The following is a 25,823-nucleotide window of genomic DNA, read 5'->3' on the forward strand; positions in this document are numbered from 1 at the left end:
TACCGATAGCACATAGACTCTAGCTACATGGGATACATAGCATGGGCTAGAGCAGTTCAAGAATATGACTCCGCTCACCTCCACGAAAGCAGTTATCGGCAGAGAACTTTCTTCTGTGCTGGCCTGCCGATTGACATCCATATCCTGTGAATTAATTATAAAAAATCATAAGTACAGCAATGATGAGTGAGCCAGTGTGAATTAAAATGAAAGCAGCAGAGGGATTTGGAAATTCAGGCATGGATTTGACAATCAAGCTGGACCTGGAGCTAACGTTGTTCAGCGAGCACTGGATAATAGGAGAACTGGACTCGGTGTGGTTTAGGACTGGGCAGATGTGTTTAAAGAAGCAAAGATAGCAGTTGGTCTGGAGTTCATTGCAGTAGTCAAGTTTAGAGGTAGCGAATGCATAGAAGAGGGTTTCAGCAGCCGATAGTATGATGGTGGAAGTCCGAGGTCTTGCTGATTGGTCAGATCTGAGGCAAAAACTGAACTGTTGAAAAAGACGCTGAGATTATAGGTGGTCTTGTTCAGGTTGAGTAGAGGCCAGTGGAGAAGATTTATGTCAGTGGCTAGGGAACAGAGCTTGTGATTAATAATGGTTGATAATATTGGCTTTTGTTTTGTTTTCACCTTTTTAATTATGTTTTAATAAACCCAACTCAGTTGGATTTTTAATAATAAACTTGCTGCTTTGTAATGTGTCTTTTTCCTTCTGACCTCAGAATCAACGTGGGATTTCCTGCGACTTATTCTTGACCTTGCTGTGAAGGTTTTGAAACCCACAGGAAAGTATTTTACACAGGTAGGGGGCCACTCTTACATTTTTTCCATGGTGTACAAATCATAGCGACGGTAAGAATGAGGACTTGACCATTGAGCCTGGTATTTATGAACAGTGCATCTCGGGGAAGGATGTTACTGTCTGTGTGATGTTGTTTTGTGTCTTGGAGAGTAGGTTAGTTCTCCAGCTCGGATGATTATATTGGCGACATAGAACTGGAGGTTTCAATTGCTTATGTCTGTTTATTCAGTGGGACAGTGGTGTTACCTAAATCGCAGACCTGGTTTCCGTGCTGTTTGCACCAGTTTTAAAAACCAGCTGCACCAGAGCCAGCCCTGCCCAGACAGTTGGGTCTCCATCCTCCAGGGTGAATTCAGTATGTTGTGTTTTCATTAATTGTGCTCACTTGGCAAACCTTCATGGAGGCTTTGAAAACTTAGTGGGTGCAAATAGGCTTGTGGCATTTTCAGTTATTTAAAATTGGCTCTCTTGCAGCTGGCAGATTGGCTCTCCAAACAGTGTCAATCTTGAGTATGGTGCATCTTGCACCCAAAATAGAAACTCGAAACCCTGTCAGGTTCCCATCTTAGCCTGTTCTGCCAGTTGCTTTAATTGGGAAAGTGCCACCACAAGAACATGTTATAGAGTGGGCAGCTCATGACACACCACTACAATACGGCACGGTGGCTCAGTGGTTAGCACTGCTGCCTCACAGGTCCAGGGACCTAGGTTCAATTCCAGCCTTTGGCGACTGTCTGTGTGGAATTTGCACATTCTCCCCATGTCTGCGTGGGTTTCTTCCCACAGTCCAAAAATGTGCAGGTCAAGTCAATTGACCATGCTAAATTGCCCATAGTCTTAGGTGCATTAGTCAGGGGAATGGGTGGGATACTGGGTTGGAGGGTCGGTGTGGACTTGTTGGGCCAAATGGCCTGTTTCCACACTGTAGGGATTCTAATCTAATGCGTTCAAAAGTGGAAAGACTGGGCACTGGAACGGAGTTCTTCCTTCTAATCATTTTCAATTGTCAAATTAGTTTAATTTTTATATCCAAAGAGTTATTAGTATCTCTCTGCTTCTCTTACCCCCATGCTATTTAGTAGTCAAACATTGATATTGATGCATGGACTGCATTGTTTGCATTTTTAGTGAGGGTTATGATTCTGATGTGTATCTGGGTACTATGGTGAGTAATTTTAATTGAGGGTAGTGCACTGTAGTTTCTGTTTTGATTGAAGTAGCAGTTTATTTGGTGAAAAACGGCTTATCACTTTAGCTTACAATGGGCTTCTCGCCTCAGTTAGCTATCATGAGAGAAGACGGAAAGAGAGACTTGCAGAATTGAAAGGCAAATCACCTGATCTCTCTTGTTTTTTAATGCTGTCCTGAGAGTAGGTCCTGTGATAGGTCCTTGCAAGATATTCATCAACAGAGTACACAAACTGGGTTGGATTAACTTTGTGCAGTGGTTTTCTTTCATTGTGTGCTCAGTGGAGGTAATACAGATAGTGTGCACCAGGTGGTGAGCTGCCCATGTATAGCAGTTTTGAAGAAGACGACTTGTGATTTACAACCAATTGATCAGTTATGCATGCCTTCATGTCTTAATATGTTTGTCGATGCATGGTGGCAGTCATATATATTAACTTTTCAAATTCATTTTCTATTTGCAAACTTTTATGAAAATGAAGGCCTCGCTACCTGCTTGAATGTAAAAGATTGCATTGCATTATTTACGAAGAAGAACAGGGCAATGTCTGATTATCTTGTTGTGGTTTATGGAGCTTTGCTGTCCTCTGTACTTCCTGCAGTATGTCAGAGACTACCTTTCAAAAGTAGTTAATTAGCTGGGACATCTTTAAAGAGATATTGCAACAGTGAAGAGTCCTTGTTGAGACAAGTCCAGCTTTATATAAAAAAAGAGTCCAAATCACATTTACATGGTATGTCTGGGAATAGCCTGCAGGAGTGGCTGTGTCCAATGTGAATTGAAAATACTGAATTAAATGCCTGATGTGCTGTTATGAGCAAAGACAGATTTGCTAGTCTGAGGCTGTATTAATTTATGTGGAGAGCAGCCCCTCTCATCCCATTTTTAGATTTGATCATGAGAGTGATGGGTGATGGTCATGGTCATGTCACTGCACTAGTAATCCAGAAGCCTAGGCTAATGTTCTAGGTACATGAGTTCAAATCCTGCCAAGGCAGAAGCTGAAATTTGAATTCAGTTTTAAAAAAAAAATTAATGGATCAAAACCTGATTGCCCTGCTATAGGAAGGATATTATTAAATTGGAGAGGGTTCAGAAAAGATATACCAGGATGTTGCTGGGAATGGAGGGCTTGTGTTATAAAACTAGGCTGGATAGGCTAGGCCTTTTTTTCACTGGAGCGTAGGAGGTTGAGGGGTGATCTTTAAAGTTTATAAAATTATGTGGGGGATAGATAGCATGAATTGCCAAGGTCTTTTCCCCAGGGTAGGGGAGTCCGAAACTTGGCGGCTTATTTTTAGGGTAAGAGAAGAAAGATTTTTAAATTACATGAAGGACAACTTTTACTTTGCACAGTGTGGTTCATCTGTGGAATGAAGTGATGAATGTGAGCAGAGTTACAATGTTTAAAAGACATTTGAATAAGTATGTGAATAGGAAAGGTTTAGCAGGATGTGGACCAAACGCAGGCAAGTCGGACTAATTCACTTTGGGAACACAGGCGGCATGGACTAGTTGGACTGAAGGATCTGTTTCCATGCTGCAGATCCCTATGACACTAGCCTAATGACAACAGTTGATTGTTGTTAAAAATCACTAATGTCCTTTTGGAATGGAAATCTGCCATCATGACCTGGTCTCAACTACATGTGACTCCAGCCCCACAGCAATGTGGTCAACCCATACCTACTGTCTGGGCAATTGGGGATGGGCATGACCTCTCCGCCTCCACCCTACTCCGACCTATCACCCTCACCTTGACCTCTTTCCACCTATCACATTTCCAACGCCCCTCCTCCAAGTCCCTCCTCCCTACCTTTTATCTTCTCCTGCTGAACACTCTCTGCTCATTCCTGAAGAAGGGCATGTGCCCGAAACGTCGAATCTCCTGTTCCCTGGATGCTGCCTGACCTGCTGTGCTGTTCCAGCAATAAAGTTTCAGCTTTGATCTCCAGCGTCTGCAGACCTCACTTTCTCCTCAATAAATGCAGGCCTGACGAGTGACTACCACATTCCATCATTTAAAGAAACTTTAAATTTCTTTCTGAATGTTAAGGTTATGTCCAGCCTTCAGTGTTGGGTGACATTCCTGGTAACAGATGGAGTTTCTACATGAGTGTAAAGAGGCGAGAAGTTGTGGTATGATTGTGTGGTAGTCAGGGCGGCACAGTGGCTCTGTGATCCTGTCCTCGGATGCTGCCTGAATTGCTGTGCTCTTCCAGCACCACTGATCCAGGCTCTGTGGTTAGCACTACTGCCTCACAGCGCCAGGGACCTGGGTTCGATTCCAGCCTCAGGGGTCTGTCTGTGTGTAGTTTGCACATTCTCCCCGTGTCTGCATAGGTTTCCTCCGGGTGCTCCGGTTTCATCCCACAAACCAAAGATGTGCAGATCAGGTGAATTGGCCATGCTAAATTGTCCGTAGTGTTCAAGGATGTGTAGGTCAGGTGCATCAGTAAGGGAAAATGGAGAGTAATAGAATAGTGGAGTGGGTCTGAGTAGGCTGCTGTTCGGAGGGTCGGTGTGGACATGTTGGACAAATGTCCTGAAGAAGGGCTTATGCCCGAAACGTTGATTCTCCTGCTCCTTGGATGCTGCCTGACCTGCTGCACTTTTCCAGCAACACATTTTTCAGCTCATGTTGGACAAATGGCTGTTTCCACACTGTAGGATTCTATGACTGTAGGGTGACTTTCACATGGCAGTGCTCATTCCGTGGCCTCTTGCGTGTGAGGTGTGTGGGTTGGGGAATTAGATGCAGGGGTCCATATCCTGAATTGTCTTGATTTACTGTTGTCACATGTGCTGAGATACAGTGAAAAGTACTGTTTTGCTTGCAACCCAAGCAAATCGTACCTTATGCACATCGGGGTAATAGAACAGAATGCAGAATATAGTGTTAAAGCGACAGAAGGTGCAGAGAAAGATCAACCTTAATGTTAGAGGTCTCTTCATAAGTCTGATAATAGCGGGGAAGAAGCTGTCCTTAACTGTGTTGGTACGTGTTTTCAAACTTCTGCCTGACGGAAGAGGATGGACAGGAGTATAACCATGGTGGGAGGGATTTTTGATTATGTTGGCTATTTTCCTGATGCAGTGGAGATGTGCAGTGTGACTGATTTTCTGATCAGTGAAGCAGGGATGCTGAGAGTTCAGACACGTTGACCTCCACACTCGGCTTTCTGATTGGCAGAACAGGAGGGTAGAGCCTTACAGAAGGTCCCTTTGTGTCAGGTTGAATCTGAGCTGCAACGTAAGAACTCAGTCTGTGAACAGATGGTCGCATTAAAAGAAAGACCAAATCTTTGAGAGTGTTGTAACATTGTCAGAAAGAGGTCCCTAACTCTTCAAAAAAAAAACAAGCTGTAATAAATAGAACCCAGTTGCCTTGCTGCTTGGTCTGCCTCTTGTATGCTGCCAAACTCCTAACAGTGGATTGAGTTCAAATCCCATCAGGGAATGTTGTAAAACTGAATTCCATACATCTGGTAACCTGTGGACAGGCACCAGGAAGAAACTCATTAAGCTGTCCTGTGATGTAATGACCGACTTGATTCATGAATGTTCTTTGGTGCTGGACCCTTCCACACCCCTGCCTGTCTGTCTGTCTTGTTCCAGGCAGTTTTGCTTGCTCAATGCCCTGTAATGAGGCCAAACAAGCAAATCAATTATGTGCACTGTTGCTTTGAAAGGTCTGTCTCTCCCACCTTCTGCATAATGAGTGCTGGGTCATCAGTATTTACTTGACAGCAATACTAATGACGAGAGAAATGGAGCAAAGTACTAGACAATCTGACATTGATTATAACACAGAACCACAGAGTGCTGGGAGACTGAGCATCCACTCTCAATGTAAAAACAAAGTGCTAGAGAAACTCCAATGGCAGCATATGTGGAGAGAGAATCAGTTTATGTCATGAGTCCAGTGTGACACTTCAGAACTGAAAGCGACTGGGAAATGTTTTATTTTTGTTTATAGAGGGCAAGGTTGACAGAGAATCAGGGGCAACAAGTTCACAGGATGACCGTTTCAAATGGGGGAGGGAAGCAAAGAAATTAAGGTGGCCAGTGTTGCATCATTCTCAATAAAGGGATGAGCTGTGGGTAAATCCTAGAGGGAGGGATCAGGGTGGAGGAGTGTCACTGGAGACAGATGAAAAGGGTCTGTGCAATGGGGAGAAGACTCCTGATTATATTACAGAAGCATGGTGTACTGGGTAATCAGAACTGAGCACAAATCAGACATGAGTTATAGGATGCCTGGGACTTCTGATTAGAATAGTTCACAGTCAGGAGGAAGGGGCCTTGGAGTACTCGAGGAAATGAGAGTTTTGGAGTCATCTTGGCAGGATATGTGGACTGGTAAACGTCTTACTGAAGATCACTATTTGCCCCCTCTTAACTGATGGACCAGTTACTCCTCTGTGTTAAACACGACTTGGAGAAAGCACTGAGGGTACTCTGAGATGGAACTCAGACTAACATAATCTTCCATGTGCCAATCCAAGAGTCGCTTAAATGTCCCTAATGTATCTGACTGTACTACCACTGCTGGCAGTGCATTCCACATACTCCCCACACTGTGTAAAGTACCTACCTCTGACATCTCCCCAAACCTTCCTCCAATCACCTTAAAATTAAGCCCCCTCATGATAGCCATTTCCGCCCTGAGAAAAAGTCTCTTGCTATCCACACTCTATGCCTCTCATCATCTTGTTCACCTCTACCAAGTCACCTCTCACCCTTCTTCGCTCCAATGAGAAAAGCCAATTCTCTCTCAACCTTTCTTCATAAGACATGCCCTCCAGTCCAGGCAGCATCCTGGTAAATCTCCTCTGCACCCTGTATAAAGCTTCCACATCCTTCCAATAATGAGGTGACCAGAACTGAACACAATATTCCAAGTGTGGTCTAACCAGGACTCTCTAGAGCTGCAGCATAACCTCGTGGCTCTTAAACTCAATCCCCCTGCTAATGTAAGGCAGCACATCATACACTGCCTTAACAGCCCTATCAACTTGGGTGACAACTTTGAGGGATCTATGGACATGGACCCCTACACTGCCAAGTATCCTGCCTTTAACCCTGTATTCTGCATTCAAATTCAACCTTCCAAAGTGAATGACTTCACACTTTTCCAGGTTGAATTCCATCTGCCACTTCTCAGCCCAGTTCTGTATCCTGTCAATGTCCCGTTGCAACCTACAACAGCCCACCACTGGTTGGTGAAGCTATCCACCACTCCACCAACCTTCGCATCATTGACAAATTTACTAACCCACCCTTTCACATCCTCATCCAATTCATTTATAAAAATCACCAAGAGCAGAGGTCCCAGAACCGATCCCTGTGGAAAACCATTAGTTACCGAGCTCCAGGCTGAATACTTTCCATCTACCACCACCCTCTGTCTTCTTTGGGCCAGCCAATTCTTTATCCAGAGAGCCAGATTTCCCTGTATCCCATACCTCCTTACTTTCTGAATGAGCCTACCATGGGGAATCTTATCAAACACAGTGCTAAAATCCATGTAGACCACATCTACTGCTCGACTTTCATCAATGTGTTTTGTTACATCCTGAAAGTTTTCAGTAAGGCTTGTGAGGCATGACCTGCCCCCTCAAACCGTGCTGGCTATCTCTAATCAAACTATGGTTTTCTAAGTAATCATAAATTCTGTCTCTTAGAATCCTCTCCAATGCTTCACCCATCACTGCCGTGAGACTGACTGGTGTGTAATTCCCAGGATTATCCCTATTCCCTTTCTTGAACAGGGGAATAACATTTGCCAACCTATCATCTGGCACCACTCCAGCGGACAGTGAGGACAATATGATCATAGCCAAAGATGCAGCAATCTCTTCCCTTGCTTCCTATAGTAACCTTGGGTATATCCCATCTGGCCCAGGAGATTTATCTATCCTCATGAATTTCAAAATCTTCAGCAGATCCTCCTTCTTAACATCAATCTGTTCGAGCATATCAGTCTGTAACATGCTGTCCTTGTAAACATCGAGGTCCCTCTCAATAGTGAATACTAAAGCAAAGTATTCATTAAGGACCTCTCCTACCTCCTTTAACCCCAGGCAAAAGTTCCCTCCACTATCCCTGATCGGCCTTACCCTCACTCTGGCCATCCTCTTGTTCCTCACAGAAGTGTAGAATACCTTATGGTTTTCCTTAATCCTACCTGCCCAGGCTTTTTCATGCCTCCTTCTAGCTCTCCTAAGTCCATTCTTCAGTTCCTTCCTGGCTATCTTGCAACCCTCTGAAGCCCTGTCTGATCCTTGCTTCCTCAATTTTTAAATAAGCTTCCTTCTTCCTTTTGACTGGATGTTCCACATCCCTTGTCACCCAAGGTTCCTTCATCCTACCATCCCTTCCTTGCCTCAGTGGGATCAAACCTCTCCAGCACTATCAGTAATTGCTCCCTTAACAATCTCCACATTTCTGTCATGCATTTCCCTGAGAACATCTGTTCCCAATTTAGCTGCTCCAGTTCCTGCCTAATAGCATTGTATGCCCCCTCCCCCAATGAAATACTTTCCCATACCACCTGCTCCTACCCCTCTGCATGAGTATAGTTAAAGTCAGGGAGTTCAGGTCACTATCACTGAAATGCTCTTCCACTGAGAGACCTGACACCTAGCATGGTTCGCCAAGCACCAAATCCAATATGGCCTCCCCTCTAATCGGCCTATCTACATATTGCATCAGGAACCCTTCCTGGACACACCTGACAAAGCCTGCTCCATCCAAGTTATTTGCACTAAGGAGGTTCCAATCAATATTTGGGGAGTTACAGTTCCCCATGACGACAACCCTGATACTTCTGCATCTTTCCAAACTCTGTCTCCCAATCTGCTCCTCCGTGTCTCTGTTGCTACTGGAGCGTCTGTAGAAACTCCTTTCCTGTTTCTGACTTCTGCCCATACTGACTCTGTAGACAAATCCTCTTTTACCTCGCCCCCACTCCATTTTGACGCATTTAAACCCTGGTACATCTAACAACCATTCCTGGCCCTGTGATATCCAAGTCTCTGTAATGGCCACAACATCATAGTTCCAAGTACTGATCCATGCTCTGAGCTCATCATCCTTATTCCTGACACTACTTGCATTAAAATAGACACAATTCAACCCATCACACTGCTTGCATCTTTACCCTGTCAAGTGCCTATTCCCTTCTCACAGACTCTGTGCTGACTGGATCTGGCTGTTTACTACCTACTCCATCATCTGCTCCATAGTTCTGCTTCCCACCCCCTGCCAATCTAGGTAAAACCGTCCCGAAGAGCTCTAGTAAACCTCCCGCTCGGGGCATTGGTGCCCCTCCAGTTCAGGTGCAACCCACCCTCCTTGTACGGGTCCCACCTTCCCCAGAAGGTATCCTAATTATCCACATATGAGTCCTCCCTCCTACACCAGCTCTGCAGCCATGTGTTCAGCTGCACTCGCTCTCTGTTCCTAGCCTCACTAGCCCGTGGCACTGGTAGCAGTCCTAGGATTACTACTCTGCTTGTCCTGCCTTCTAACTTCCAGCCTAACTCCCTATATTCTCTTTTCAGGTCCTCATCCCTTTCCCTACCTATGTCATTGGTACCGATGTGTACCTCGACTTCTGGCGGACATCAATGCTCATCACCCAAAGTGACATGGTAGTGCCATTACTGACTGAGCTGGCAACATCCTGAAGGACATATCTGCCAGGCTGGACCTGGTGCAGATGGTCAGAGAACCAAAATGGGGAAATCTGCTTGATTTTTGTTCTCGCCAGTCTACCTATCAAAGGTGCATCTGTCTGTGCTGGTGCTGAAGCAGTGATTATCTTACAGCCTGTCTACACAGTGAGAGCATCCTCCATTGTATGTGTGGTATCACAGCAGTGCATGGTTGGATGGATCAGCAGCTTACACCTGGGCATTGTCATCACGGCCCTGGTCTGAACATGATCTAGAAACTCCATAGGTGGAGATTTGTTCACTGTTCCTGGCTTTTGAAAAAGCTGAGCATCCGGGAGCCCCAGTAAAATTGAAGTCAGTGGGAATTTTGGGAAAACTGTTGAAGTCAGATGGAAATGGTTGTGGTTGTTAGAAGACAGTCATCTGGAGGACTACCTCAGCATATCGTCCTACCCAATCATCTTCAATTGCTGGACAAGTGACCGCCACACACACAAAACGTCTGAAGTAGGGATTTTTGCTGTGCTGTGATCATTATTCAGAACTGCTTAGATACTGACAGAGTCCACGTCCACGTACAGCAAGACCTGACCAATATCAAGGCATCGGTTGATTAGCAGCAATTAATCTTCATGCTCTGTAGGTGCCCTATAATGATGATCTCCAATGACAGAGAATCTAATGATAGGGAGTTTTGAGAAGATTTGTAGCTCAGGTTGAGGTTCTGGATGTAGGTTTATCATTGAGCTAGAAGGTTCATTTTCAGATGTTTCGTCACCATTCTAGGTAACATCTTCAGTGAGCCTCTGGATGAAGCACTGGTCGTGTAGCCCGCTTTCTATTTAAGTATTTGGGTTTCCTTGGGTTGGTCATTTCCTGTTCTTTTTCTCAGGGGGTGGTAAATGGGATCCAAGTCAATGTGTTTGTTGATAGAGTTCCAGTTGGATCCCATTTATCACCCCCAGAGAAAAAAACAGGAAATGATCTCACCACAGGAAATGATATCACCAACCCAAGGAAACCCAAACACACAAATAGAAAGCAGGCTGCGCCACCAGTTCTTCATCCGGAGGCTCACTGAAGATGTTACCTAGTATGGTGGCAGAAATATCTGAAAACGAAACTTCCAGCTCAGCGAGCAAACCTACATGTGGAATCTAATGATCTCATCTTATCTCCTCCTCAGCCCCCTCCCTGCACCTTAATATTCAGTGTCTACCATTGCTAAATCTCCAGAATCAACACCCAGGGGGTTACTAATGCCCACAAACTGAACTGTACTATCTGTCAAAAATACTGTTACTACAATAACAGGTCAAAGACTGGGAGTTCTGTCTTGAATAACTCACCTTTTGCCTCCCCACCATCTAAACCAGTCTGAAGTGTGACTTGGAAGTCCTAGCTAAGAAGTAGAGACAGTGCCTTGAACCATGTGAATTGTCATCGTCCTGGAGTCAATTCCTGGAATTCCCTAATTCATGATATCACTGAAGTACTAGCAATGCACAAGTGCAATCGTCGGAGACAATCGCTCACCACCGACCTGAGGGCATTTAGGAGTAGGTAATGATTACTGGCCTTGCAAGTGATGTCCAAGTCTCAGAATAAAATAAAACGACAGAACTGTGTTGTGGTAATACAGAATTTGATATTGGTCTATTGGTGTAAATATCCTGCATGATAATTGAAGCAGTTCTGTAATGTGAAAGAAAGCAATACTGGAGAAACACATTTGGTCTGGCAACATTTGTGGGGAGGAAAATGGAGCTAAAGTTTCAAATGCAAAGACTTCTCTGTAATATAAATTCATTAACTTGCGTAAAGTTGTGCACTAGCACAATTGTTCCTCATACATACCTCACATTTTTGGTACATGTATTCTAAGATGTTAAGCCTCTGGATTAGCCAGCTGTATATTCGCAGGCAGCATTTCCCCTCGAGATTTCAAGCCGGAGCTAACATCAGTGGTTGGTATGACTGGATGGAGAACCGCCAGCATGTAGTTCATTGTTTAGTAGTTGTGTCATTTCAAATTGCCTGCCTTGTGAGTTCTGAAGTTTTGCTGCCTGTCTCTAGATGATAAATCTTCCGATTAGGTCAGTAACCTCCAATAAAAAATCCGAAACTTGACATCTTATGAATTCTGAGTGTGGTTTTATTAAAAAAAATGTTCCTGAAAGAAATTGCCTAATATCTTCACTCTCCTTTTGTCCTCTAGGGTAACTGTGCAAACTTGACAGACGCACTAGCGATGTATGAACAGCAGCTGAACAAACTCTACTGCCCTGTGGAATATTCAAAGAAAGTTGTATGTGTTCCATCTTATGCAGAATTGTATCCTTTTCCCTGCTCTGTGATGCATTTGCTTTGCAAGTAATTTAAATGTTAGATTCCTTTTTAAATAGCTGCGCTGCCTCGATTAGTATTGCCGTGTAGGGAATTCCCCAGTATTTTGATATCCCCCAGCATTGAGTGGAGCTTAAGGGCAATACATCTTTGGAAACACACAACTTCTTTTCTGATTTTAACTTGACAGAAGTTTGACTGTACGGTGTTCCTAAATTAGAGGTAATGAATTGTGACCCAGTTTAATAGCTCATTGACTTTGAAATTCTTATCCTTCTATTCAATTCCTTCCTTGGCCTTGTTCTTCCCACTCTTCTGTACTCTTATCTCGCTCTACATTTCTCTGAAAACTCTGCTTCCCTTTAACTTTCGGCCTTTTGCTGCATTCTCCTAACTTCCATCACCTCGGCATTGACAACAATGCCTCCGCTTGCTTTGGTCTTGAGCTCTGGGGTTCCCTGTACGAATCTGTATGTCTTTTTTATATAGAATCCCTACAGACCCCTCGGCCCAACAAATCCACACTGACCCTCCGAAGAGTAACCCACCCAGACCCATTCCCCTACTCTATATTTACCCCTGACTAAGGCACCTAACCTCCATGAACACCATGGACAATTTAGCATGGCCAGTTCACCTGACCTGCACATCTTTGGATTATGGGAGGAAACCCACACAGGCACGGGGAGAATATGCAAACTCCACACAGTCGCCCGAGGGTGGAAATGAGCCTGGGTTCCTGGCGCTGTGAGGCAGCAGTGCTAACTGCTGAGCCACTGTGTCATCCCATTTTGTATTAAACTTTTAAGAGTATCCCATCCTGACCCATTCCCCTACATTTACCACAGACTCATACACCTAACTTAGACATCCCTGAACACTATGGGTAATTTAGCATGGCCAATTCACCTAACCTGTGCACCCTTGGATTGTGGGAGGCAACCGGAGCACCCAGAGGAAACCCACGCAGACACGGGGAGAATGTGCAAACTCCACACAGTCAGTCACCCGAGGCCAGAATCGAACCTGGGACCATGTTGCTGTGAGCCAGCAGTGCTAACCACTGAGCCACCGTGCCGCCTTAAATCTATTCTCCCTTAAGATGCTCCTCAGAGTGCACCACTTTGTTGCAATTGACATTGTATCAGATCTTGTTTGCTCTTCCACTGAAGTGTTTTGAGGTATTTGACTGTGCCACTGGCATAAGTGCAAATTATTAGACACATTGCTTTACAGTTTAAAAGGTAAGGTTGATACATTTGCCTGCAATGTAGTTTTACATAAAATTATTATCAATGAAATCCTATGTTGCAAAATTTGTACAGTGATGACAGAATTAGAGCTAATTATTGAAGGCTTGTAGAGCTGATCAGAACAGAAGAGCAGACAACTGTCTAAAGAACTGACCGGCAATGGGGAGCACCCTAGCAATAGCAATCATAACATAGTAATCTTAGCATGTAGATTGAGAGCTTAAAATAATCAAGTCCAAAGTGAAAAAGAAAAATTGGACAGAGTACGATTTTTAAGAGGTGAGAATAGAGCTGGTAAAAAACCAGCATTTTTGCAAATGGGCGGCGATAGTCGGAAGCATCTACATCAGTAAAACAGAACAATATTCCTCTGAAGAACAAAAAGAAACTAGCCATGGCAGGTTTTTTAAAATTTATATTTGCACAGCGCGTGGGTGTCCCTTGCAATTCCAGTTTTTGTTGTACATCGCAGTTGTGGCATGTAAATAAGTAAGGACAAAATTGAATCATAAAAAGCATACAGTAAGCAAAAAGGATGACAGTAGGTGGTAAAACAATGTCGGAGAAATAAGCCAACCAAAACTCAGTTGAATTGTCGAGAAGTCTGTAGATACCTTTTTATTGTGTGTGGACGTTGAGAGTTAAACCAGCTTCTGTGATGTCCTTCAAAGGGGACAGTGACCTGCCATGTAGTGCTGCTGCCAGCCTTGGGCAGTAGATGCACACAGTGCTGTTAAGGAGGCCGTTTCAGAACTTTTGACCCAGTGACACTGTCGGAACAATGGCCTATTTCCTTGTCAGGACAGTGAGTGGCTTGGAAGGGAACTTGCAGGTGGTGGTTCCCTCCTATCTGCTGGCCTTGTCCTTCTTGATAGTACAGGCAGTGGGTTTAAAGGTGCTGTCTCTTGGTGAGTTAACTGCAGTGCACTTTGTACATGATATACACAGCTGCCACTGTGTATCATCTGGTGCAGGGAGTGAATGTTGAAGGCAGTGGACAGGGTGCAATTCAAGCAAACGTCTTTGTCCTGGACGACCTGGAGTGTCTCAGACTCAAACAGCAAAACTGTGACGAGGAGTACACCTGTTAAAAGCCCTCAGCTCAAAATGCCAGGTCTATTAAATAATTAACATTTTTATTATTACAGGAGGCTGGCTTGTTTTGGCAAGACATTAAAAAGATCATAGCACATGAGAGGAAATCTAAGATGAGATGACAGTAGGTATTTATAACCCAACTAATTTTACAATGAAGCCTTGATCCTGATGGATTACAACCAACCATTTTCAGAGGTTAGAGAAGAGATATCGGAGCTATTATCTATTTGAAAAAGAAAGATTAAACAGAGAATTAGTGCCAGATGAAGACAAAGTTGGCCTTGATGGTGCTGGATACCTTTTTATAAGGTTTCCCATTAGTATAAATTCTGAGGTGAGCTAGAAATGAGTGCTGAAACATAATACTTTATTGCAATACTCGCATTACTATATTTGGAAAGGAGTGTCAAAACAGGCCTAGGGGACCCGAGACTGATTGATTTAAATTTGGTGCTAGGAATAAAAGAATCTGTGCCTGCAGACAGAACTGAAAAGAAAGATTAGCGACTGAAAATGTCTCAGCCACCACAAAAGCAAAGGTTATGCTTGACCAAGATTTGATGGAGGTCAGAACATATAGAATTGAAATGAGTTATGGAGTGGATTGCGAACTAGTTAGGAAAGAGGTTAAAGATGTTAGAAGTGGACACTCAGACTGGTGCAAGGAGGGAAGTGATGTTTGTTCTACAAGGATTGTTGCAGGGATCACTTCAGTAACAGTGACAATATAATTTACATGTCACCTTTTTAATTGTTACAAAATGCTCTGTAACACTCGAGCAGTATAAATTAAATTTTTAACGTTGAGCCACACCAGGAGAAGTCAAGACATGTGGTCAAAGGCTTAGTTAAATAGAGAGCACCAAAGTAGCAAAGAGATTTGCCTGCCATTGGTGGGACAATTACAATCCAAGGTGCTTAAGGGGTCAGAATTCGCGAACCCTAATTCTGGAAAAGGTTAGACAGTAAGGGACAAGGGCATTGAATGATTTGAAAAAAATGGATAAGGGCTTGTGTTAAGGCAGAATTGAGCTGGGAGCCAGTATAGATCAGCAAGTGAATGGACACTTGAGTGAAGTGTCAGCCAGCAGAGTTGTGGATGAACGCACACTTATGGGAGACTGACCAGAGGAGCATTGGAATTGTTATAGTAAGGAAAGGCATGAGGATTTCAGCAACAGATGAGCTGAGGCAGTATCAGGCTTGAATGATACTTCAAAATGAGGCAGCAATGGAAACTGATATGTGGCTGAGAGTTCACTTGGAAATAAAGAGCCACAGCTAGGTTGCAAATGATTTCGCTTAAGTTCAGATAGTTGTCAGAGAGGAAGCTTATAGGGTCATAAAAGGGAACAAGGGTAGGTCACCCAGCATGTCACACCTGCTCTACCATTCAGTCTGATCATGGCTGGTATACTTGTGGCCTGAACTCACTATTAAAACTTAAAAACGGGAACTAAAGGCTTACGGCTTGAAATTAGGAGGATTGATCAGCGAGTTTGCTGATGATACAGAAGTTGGGAGGGTGATAAATATGGAGGATGATAGCCTTAGACTACAAGAGCATACAGACAAGCTGATCAGATGGGCTAATCAGTGTTTGGAATACTACATAACACTGTAGAACAAAAATAAGAGTAGCACTCTCTGCTAATTATCTCCAACCTGGACATTGCTGCATGCAATGAAGCAAATTTAGTGCACTGAAGAGGATTTGAGAAATAGCTTTTCAAAGAAATCTTTTCAGAGCTTGACCTTGGATTATGGCAATAAATGACCATTCCGCTGTCCGAATTCACCATCTAGACAAGTAGATATTTGCTGTAACATTTATTCCCCTCCATGAAACGCCAGACGTTAAAGAACTTAGACAGAGGCCAGTCATCTACTTTGTCAGTCAAAATACATGTATACTGACTAGAACAGCACAGATGTAACACGCTGCCTTCTTTGTGTCCTGTTTATACACCAAGGTTCTCACCCAGTTATCCCTTAATTAACGTATAATACCTCCAATTCCCTGGTTCCATTTGCTGTCTGGTATCTGTGCCAGACCCTACTGGATGATGCCCCCCCCCCCCCCCGATATCCATTCTTTCTATTTTCCTGTTTCTGCCCACCCAGTTTAATTTTGAATATGGTACTAATGCACAGATGCTCCTGATGATGTTTCAGGTAAAGTTATTCTGATTATAAACAAAAATAAAGTAAATTGTATTGCACATGGTGGAAATTCATCATTGTTATTTTAGTCATTTAGCCATGCTGCACGTGCAATACATGATATTCTGTTGTCCCTGCTAGGTTTGGAGCCCAGTTGAATGTTCATGTACATTGTTTTGACTTATCCCTAAGCCATTGAAGTTTTTTGAAAGATTTGTTTTACTGGATTTGTTTCATCAATATTGCATCATTGCAAATCTTCCCTTCCGAATAGGGACTGAAACATGACAGAAGAGTGAACAGCCTATTAATATGAAGCTGTTTTATTTCAAATTGTAAAAATCTTTGATATGAGTTTTGGCTCATGTTGTCAGTGATTTGAAGCCTTGGTTGTAGATCATCCTTATTTGATTTGGCATGCCAATGGAATGGCTTTTACAGGTCACGTCAGACTGTCTCCCCAAGGTGGCTTCCCAAATTAGTTCTAATTTGTGAAATTCTTCCCTCAATTTAACCATTACACCATCGGTCATAAAAATAGATAAAAGCTAAAATAGGGAATAGACCTTTTGTTTCTGGCCAGCATTTTATCTTAACAAGCAAATGTTTCTCCGAATCTTTGCACAATCTAGGCTGAAACCTTTAATCTCTCTTCCTTCACCTCCCCATGCAAGTTAATCTTCAATGTTGCCCATTCCACCTTTGATGACGACAGTGAATTCCATGGTACCTCACCTGCCTGTGCAGGGCGTTCACTAGCTGTCAGTCTCTTGCATTTAACCATGTCTCCTCTTTCTTAACTGCTCAATTTCTGAAAGTAGCCGCCTTCTACTTGTCCAGTCTTATTTTTATATTGTTGTAGACATGTGCAGCACCTTGTCTGGATGGCCTAATGAAAATAAACCAACCCTTACATCGTTGTCAAGATCTACAGCACGGATAAAGGTGCTTTGATCCATCATGTCCACAACAGTGAAAAGCAGCCACAACTTCTCTAATCCCACTCTCCAGCACTTGGTGCAGAGTTCTGTATACCTTGGCATCACAAGTGCGGATCTTTACTAAAATGTGATGAGGGTTTCTGCCTGTAGTAACCTTCCAGATTCCCACCAGCCTCTGGGTGAAAATGGTTTCCTTACGCCTACTCTAAACCTTGTTCTATCTATGCCCCTTTATAATTTTATACACGCCAATCATGACCTCTCTCAACCTTCTTCTGCTCTGAGCAAAACAACCAATCTCTCTCCTTAACTGAAACTCTGCAGTCCATGCAACATCCTGGTAAATCTCCACTGCATCTTCTGCAATGCTGTCACACCCCTCCTGTAACATGGATCCCAGAGCTGCATACAGTACTCCAGCTGTGACCTAACCAACAGTTTATGCAGTTCTAGCATAACCTCCCTGCTCTTAAACACACTGCCTCGGCTCATGAAGGCAAGTTAATGCCTTAATCAGTTTAATCACCTGATCTGCTATTTTAATGGGCCAGTGTACATGTGCACCAAGATCTCTAACTGCTCCCAGGGACCTACCATTCATCATGTATTCCCTTGCCATATTTGCCCTGCCCAAGTGCATCATCTGTCACTTATTCAGATTGAGTTCTATTTGCCACTGATTAGACCATCTGATCAGCTTGTCTGTATGCTCTTGTAGTCTAAGGCTATCATCCTCCATATTTATCACCCTCCCAACTTCTGTATCATCAGCAAACTCGCTGATCAATCCTCCTAATTTCAAGCCGTAAGCCTTTAGTTCCCGTTTTTAAGTTTTAATATTTCATGTTTATGTACATCCTAACAAATGTGCGCTGCATCCACTTTAAACGTCCCTTTCGTATTGCTGCTGCTTTCAGTGGTTTTAGGCATCGCTGACAAGGCCAGTGTTTGTCTCCCATTCCTGATTGCAGTTAAACTGAGTGGCTAGCTTGGCCATTTTAGAGGACAGTTCAGAGTCTTTGGGTCGAGAGTCGTGTAGACTGAACCAGATAAGGACAGCAGGTATTCTCAGTAAACCAGATGGGTTTTTAGTAAGTTTTAAAACTGAGGTCTTGCAGAATATCTCCAATTTCATTATGAACTTGGTGTTTAACGTGCTTTCTGGCCTTGAACCCATCCTGATTTTGTAATCTCTGTAGAACACGCAGTTCTCAAACTCTGTTGTCCCACCTTCGCTTTACCAGCTGTATATTTTACTGTACAGGCCATAAGCTTGTCTCCATCTCTCGCTTTAACACACTCCTCCGTACTGTTTATTTCCTCAGTTAATCTTCAGGTGATCTATTCAGAAATCACCTCCCTTGCTTCACCATCCATTTCTATTCCTTTGTGACGTGCCTTGTGATGTTTTCATACTTGTGAAATTATTCTGTAAGCCCAAGTCATTGGTTCAGTATGTCTAAGTGATTCCATATGACCAAACAAGGCTCCACAGACTGCTCTAAACACATATCGTACATCTTGCGCTTTCATGTAATTTGTCAGAGTATTGCAAAGCTTAATTTTATGTGGTTAGTTAAAAATTTCTCAACACCAGGTGATAGTCCGACAGGTTTAATTGGAAGTACTAGCTTTCGGAGTGACGCTCCTTCATCAGGTGGTTATGGAGTACTGCTTCCAATTAAAACCTGTTGGACTATAACCTGGTGGTGTGTGATTTGTAACGTTGTACACCCCACTCCAACACCGGCGTCTCCAAATCATGTGGGCAATGTTTTTCGAAGTGGAGTCTTTAGTCTTAAATATTTACTGATCGATATGTGTCGAGTGTGTAAACCTCAAATTGTTTGATTTCCTTAAGTTCCTTGTTCAGATGGGTGTTCTACACAGTGTGGAAAAAATAGAATGTACCTTTTCAAATCAAAAGTTGCAAGTTATTTTATGAAAATATCAATAGAGTTGGTAATTGTAAGGATGGCAGGGCTATGTGCTGCATGATGCTTTTTAGGCTTGCACCCTGGTGCAGGCTGTTTCTCACTGAAGTAATGCTGTGTACTTAAATCAAGTCTCCTGGCCGAGGTGTCTTGCATTGTGCTGTGATGCAACTTCTTATTTCAGGAAAGATGCGACTTGTATATTTTGCAGGGAATTTTTTTTTTAAAGTGTCTGGTCATTTGCATTTTAAATGGAGGTGCAAGGAGCAATGGTGACTGCACCGGACCTCCTGAATGTCACTGTAAATGTGAATCTGGATCTTTTTACTTTTGTGGGTGGGTGGGTAGGCGAATTCACAATTTTGTATTTAGTGGTGATTTATTCCAGTTAATTTTTTTTTGTTCTGGATTGTCTTTGCGTATTTCAGTCTGCGGTATCATACTCTTATGTCAACCATAGTCAGTTTGGAAATTAATTTCTTTTAATTTATTGCTGTGTTTTTGGAATAAACACAACTGTTGAAATGTGTTCTATTATTTCTGCATAAAGTTATTACTGTAGCCTTTTGCAGTGGCTAATGACAAGAAAATTGTTGAGCACTTCATGTATTGAAAAAAAGGGGGAAATCATTGTTGGATTTTGTTCTTTCTCTGTGTGAACATTTCTTGACTTTTCCAGGCAAGTTGCTAATATTAGAACAATATTTATTTATTCATTAATCACAGAACAAGTGTTTTTTTTCCTGCTCAAGGGAACATTTTTTCATTTGTATCAGTGCTGAGAACTGAGCAACCTCTGTCAGTGTTTGTGTTGGTTAAAATATGAATGAGCAACAGGTTACAATGGCATCATCCTAATCGTAAATTTGTTTAGAAAATGCACAATTGATGGTTCTGCAGGCATGGGAATGAGCGTCTTTGGAAATGGGTCTAAGCTCCAAGAGAATAGAAAGTGATCGGCTTTGACCTCTTAAATCAAATAGAGAAAAACAATAAAAGACAGTATTGCGTCCGTCCACAGTTAGTTTCGCATCTGCCAACCGCTCTGGTAAATCAGATGCCAACCACCCTGCATCGTTAAAGTGGAGTCAGAACAAATAAATTTGCAGGTCCCACCAAAAGTGGTGTCTCCCGATTTAGCAGTGAATGTAGGTCAGAGATTCACTGTTGTTTTAAGAGTCTTATCTGTAGCCTGCATGCTTTTATGCTCCACATCTCTCCTGGAGCCTCACTGTACTGTCCCTGCAAAGTAAACATTGGCTACCATCCTTTCCACTTGATAACAGCTTGCAATGAGAGGTATCGTTGTGGTTATTAGCCGATGTCCTGCTGTTGGTCAGGATGTATTCTTTTTCAATTGCTGTCCCTGCCACCCTCCTGCAGACCAGAACTGACCACTTTTCTTTCACGTGATAATTGAGAAGGACAATGTCAGAATTACAGAAGGGGGTTTTCCTTTTAATACAAATTTCATGGGGATTTCAATGCTACTAGCAATAGAATTTTGTACCCCATTTCTTTTCCCTAATCTGTATAATTTGTCAGCTACTGTCCTAGTTCCCTAATAGTCAAGTCTTGGAAAAAGTAGCATCAGGTGAGAAAGGTTGGTCATGACAGTAATTTTGATGTTTGTGAAATCTTTCTGCGTGTCAGCTACAACTACAATTGGCAACTACAAACACACAAGTGTTGCGATTTTAAAATAATGAACCTTTGCACTGAATGCTGCTCCTGCTGTGTAGAACTGTGAACAAGTGCAACAGCACAAGAGTTTATAATGGAATTATCAATGGCAGTTTAGTTCTGTAAGATGCACATGAGTGCAGTAAACCTGAAAATAAAGGTCTCCACAAAATGCCTTTTTGTTTTCTCTTTAACATGTTGTCATATGTCTACATCAACATTAACAAAGTGTGTTAAAGAACATTAACAATTAACTCTGCAGTATTGCAAGTCTTCCATGATGTGTTTAAACTGATAACTTACTGCAATCTTCCTCGTTGTCATCTTCCCTGTGAGAGTTGCTTGTCTTGTCTTACTGCAAGTGAAATTGACCTCTGGTGTAGAAGTTAAGTGTGGCAGTGTCCGGTGAGCAGGAGGGTCGATGTTTCAAGCATCAGGAATGTGGGTGGGGGGGGGGGCAAGGGAGCTGAAAGATAAATGGGAGGAGGGAGGTAGCTGGGAAGGCGATTAGGTAGAAGAAGGGGCTGATGGTGATAGGTCTAAGCAGAGGGGAGAGGGGGTAAGTGGGAAGGAAGATGGACAGGTTGGACAGATCAAGAGGGCGGTGCTGAGTTGCAGGGCTGGATCTGGGATGGAGTGCAGGGAAGATGAGGAAACTGGTGAATTTGACATTGATCCCATGTGATTGGAGGGGACCAAGGTGGAAGATGAGGTGTTCTTCCTCCAGGTGGCTAGAATCTATCGATAGAGGAGGCCCAGGACTTGCATGTCCTTGGTGGAGTGGGAGGGGGAAATTAGTGTTTGGTCCCGGGGCAATGGGGTTGTTTGGTGCATGTGTCCAGGAGATGTTCTCTGAAAAGTTCCACAAGTGGGCGTCCTGTCTCCTCTACATTATGCTTGAAACATTGATTCTCCTGCTCCTCGGATGCTACCTGACTGGCTGTGTTTTTCCAGCACCACACTTTTTGACTCTGATCTTCAGCATCTGCAGTCCTCACTTTCTCCTCGAAGTTGAGCATGCTGTCTACACTCGGGGAATTCTAAGACACCATAAAAGAGTAGCCTGTCAGATCTGGCAATCTTACTATATTGAACAAGGTCACAATTTCTTGGTGTGTATTGATTGGTCGTGTCTTGATAGATCAGGGTACTAATATGGTACTGTGGCTTATTTCCTTTTGAACAAATAGATGATTTGTGGCAATTGATCAACTGAGAGCTATTGCCATAAAACGTATCAAGAAATATCCCAGACAGTTGGCTGGGTACATGTATGAATTACTGACCATCTCGTGTTAGGTATCACTGCCTTCAGTCTAAATGGAACCACAAGCAAAGTGAGGAAAGTGTCTTTGAGAGTGATATTATGGAACACCTTCCTGTAACCTGGTCATTGATGCTCAGTTTGGGTTCCACTAGGGCCACTCAGCAACAGCTGATGTCCTGGCTTTAGTTCAAGAGCTGCGTTTCTGAGGTGAACGTTGACCAGCTTTGGCCAAATGTGGTACCAAGAAACCACAATAACCCTGAAGGTGGTGACAGTCATGGGGAAAGCTCTCCATTAGCTGGAGTCATATCTAGGATTGAAGGTTCTCATTATTGAAGGTCAGCCCCCTGGCCCCAGAATATTAATGGAGTTACTCAGTAGTGGCCTGGGGTCCATTGTGCTTCATCCATGACCTTCTGACATGAGGTGAGGATGTTTGGGGATTGCACAGCGCTCATCCCTATTCAGAATTCCTCTAATACTCAAATACCAAAACATTCCAAGTCCTGAATTGACAGTGACAGGTAACACATGGGTAACGTACGAACCAGGCAATGAGTGACTCCAATAAGAGAATCTCGTGTTGCCCTTGGACATACACTAGTGTCGTTATCACAGGATTCCCCCACTATCAATTATCCGGAAGGTTGCCATTGACCAGAAACTGAACTGGACCATAAATAATCTCTGGCTGCAAGAGCAAGTCCGAGACTAGGAATATCATGGTGAGTAACTCGTCGTCCTGACTCCCCACCCCTTGTCCACCATTTACAAGGCACCATTCAGGAGTGTTAAGGCTGGAAGGATGCAGCTCCAATAACACTCGAGAAGCTTGACATCATCCAGGGTAAAGACACCTACTTGACCAGTCAAGTGCATTGCTGTGAATGTGACCAAGGCCCAGCTGAAGACAAAAGGGTTCATTCCAGAAAGAACATTCTTGTGCATTTAGCTTGTAAGGACATGTTCAGAGAAATCAACAAAGCACATGTAATCTTGGGCTTCACAAGGACATATTGAGTAGAAGAACTGGGGAAACCAGCTAAACTTGTATCCATCTCTGATTAGACCAAAACTGGATGGAGTATTTAACTGAGACCTGAGGACTCCATGAGTATGAGGAACTGCCTCTTGTGAAGAAAGTTAAGGGTAAGATATTGATAGTCACAATATTTTGGAGGTTTCAGGCAGTGAAGATTGGGAAAAGTTTTCAAAATCAGCCATGATTTGCTTTGCTAAACAAAAGGAATTAGAATGAGAGCATGCTAGAAAGAAATATAAAAACAGGCATAGCTCCGACAAATATTCCCAAGTGAAAACAGCAAAGCCAGAGGCTGTGGAATTAATGGTTAGAAATGAGAAAATGGCAGTGTGTTTCAGCACTTTATATCTGTCCTCTTGAAGGCACTAAAGGCATTTGTAGAAAACCAGCAATAGGGAAAGCGTAAACACAATCGCTATCACTATAGTAAAGGTACAAGAAAAACAAATGGGAATAAACGTTTGCAAGCCCTTGGCCCTAATGCTTTGCAGATGAAAGGAAGTGATTGCAGAGATAGTCAGTTGTGAATTCTACATAGGTCTCAGAGGGTCGGAAAACTGCTAATCTATACACAATACTCAAAAAAGGAGGCAACTTCAGGCCAGTTAGTCAATTTCTGTTATTGGGAGCATGCTCAAATCTTTTATTAAGATTTAGCATTTTAGTGTTTAAAAAATCTGAATTCAATCAGGACATTTGGGGTAGCACAGTGGCTCAGCAGGTAGTACTGCTGCCTCAGAGCGCTAGAGACCCAGGTTCAATTCTAGCCTCCGGTGACTGTATGGAGTTGGCACCTTCTCCCCGTGTCTGCGTGGGTTGGTGGAGCTGTGGATAGTGTGGAGGGCTGTTGTAGGTTGCAACGGGACATTGACAGGATGCAGAACTGGGCTGAGAAATAGTAGATGGAGTTCAACCTGGAAAAGTGTGAAATCGTTCGCTTGAAAGGTCGAATTTGAAAGCAGATTACAGGGTTAAAGGCAGGATTCTTGGCAGTGTGGAGGAATAGAGGGACCTTGGGGTCCATGTCCATAGATCCCTCAAAAGTTGTCACCCAAGTTGATAGGGTTGTAAGAAGGCACATGGTGTACTGACTTTCATTAGCAGGGGGATTGAGTTTAAGAGCCACAAGGTTATGCAGCAGCTCTATAGAGTCCTGGTTAGACCACACTTGGAATATTGTATTCAGTTCTGATCGCCTCATTATAGGGAGGATATGGAAGCTTTAGAGAGGGTGCGGAGGAGATTTACCAGGATGCTACCTGGACTGGAGGGCTTGTTTTATGAAGAAAGTTTGAGGGAGTTAGGACTTGTCTTATTGGAATGAAGAAGGGGGAGAGGTGACTTGATATGAAGAAGCATAGATAGAGTGGATAGCCAGAGACTTTTCCCCAGGGCAGAAATGGCTTATCACAAGGAGGCATAATTTTAAGGTGCTTGGAGGAAGGTATGGGGGAAGATGTCAGAAGTTGGTGCTTTATGCAGAGAGTGGTGGGTGTGTGGCACACACTGCCGGCATTGGTTGTAGAGTCAGAGACAATAGAGACGTTTAAATGATTCTTCGATAGGCACGTGGATGATAGTAAAATGAAGGGTATGTAGGTTAGTTTGATCTTAGAGTAGGACAATGTAAAGGGCCGAATAGCCTGTACTGTGCTGTACTGTTCTGTGTTCTATGTCGAGTGTGTGTTGCTGGAAAAGCACAGTAGGTCAGGCAGCATCGAGGAGCAGTAGAATCGACGTTTTGGGCAAAAACCCTTAATCAGGAATGAGGCTGTGAGCCGAGGGGAGGGGGAGTGGGGCTGGGGGAGGGTAGCTGAGAGTATCATAGGTAGATGGAGGTGGGGGTAAAGGTGATAGGTCAGAGAGGAGGGTGGAGTGGATAGGTGGGAAGGAAGATGGACCAGTCATGAGGGTGGTGCTGAGTTGGAGGGTTGGATCTGGGACAAGGTGGGGGGAGGGGAAATGAGGAAACTGGTGAAATCCACATTGAACCAGTGTGGTTGGAGGGTCTGAAGGTGGAAGGTGAGGTGTTCCTCCTCCAGGCATGGGGTGGTAAGGGTTTGGTGATGGAGGAGACCCAGGACCTGCTCCCCAAGGACGTGCAAGTCTTGGGCCACCTCCATCGCCAAACGCTAACTACCCCACACCTGGAGGAAAAATGCCTCATCTTCCACCTCGGGACCCTCCAACCGCACGGGCACACTGAGCTACCTTCCTCCCAGCCCCACCTCCTCCCATTTATCTCTCCACCCCCTTTGCTCATAAGCCTCATTCCTGATGAAGGGCTTTTGCCCGATACGTTGATTCTCCTGCTCCTCGGGTGCTACCTAACCCGTTGTGCTTTCCCAGCACTACACACTCTAATCTGATCTCCAGCATCTGCAATCCTCCCTTTCTCCCTGTCCTGTGTACTGTCTACA

The 25,823-nt window shown here is 43.6% G+C and overlaps 1 protein-coding gene across 1 annotated transcript in view; it reads left to right on the plus strand.

The window, feature by feature from the left end:
* Window positions 1-21,270, plus strand: part of sms (spermine synthase) — a 68,116-nt gene extending 46,846 nt beyond the window's left edge. The window contains exons 8-10 of the mRNA XM_043700269.2: window positions 726-805; window positions 11,895-12,010; window positions 19,351-21,270. Of these exons, the coding sequence (XP_043556204.2) occupies window positions 726-805; window positions 11,895-12,010; window positions 19,351-19,381 (227 nt within the window). The 3' untranslated portion in view covers window positions 19,382-21,270. The remainder of the gene's footprint in view (window positions 1-725; window positions 806-11,894; window positions 12,011-19,350) is intronic.
* Window positions 21,271-25,823: the final 4,553 nt, after the last annotated feature.

Source organism: Chiloscyllium plagiosum, unplaced genomic scaffold (genome assembly GCF_037043375.1).
Source record: "Chiloscyllium plagiosum isolate Xiang-an unplaced genomic scaffold, Cpla_swu_hap1 HiC_scaffold_12, whole genome shotgun sequence".
Classification (NCBI taxonomy): Eukaryota; Metazoa; Chordata; class Chondrichthyes; order Orectolobiformes; family Hemiscylliidae; genus Chiloscyllium; species Chiloscyllium plagiosum.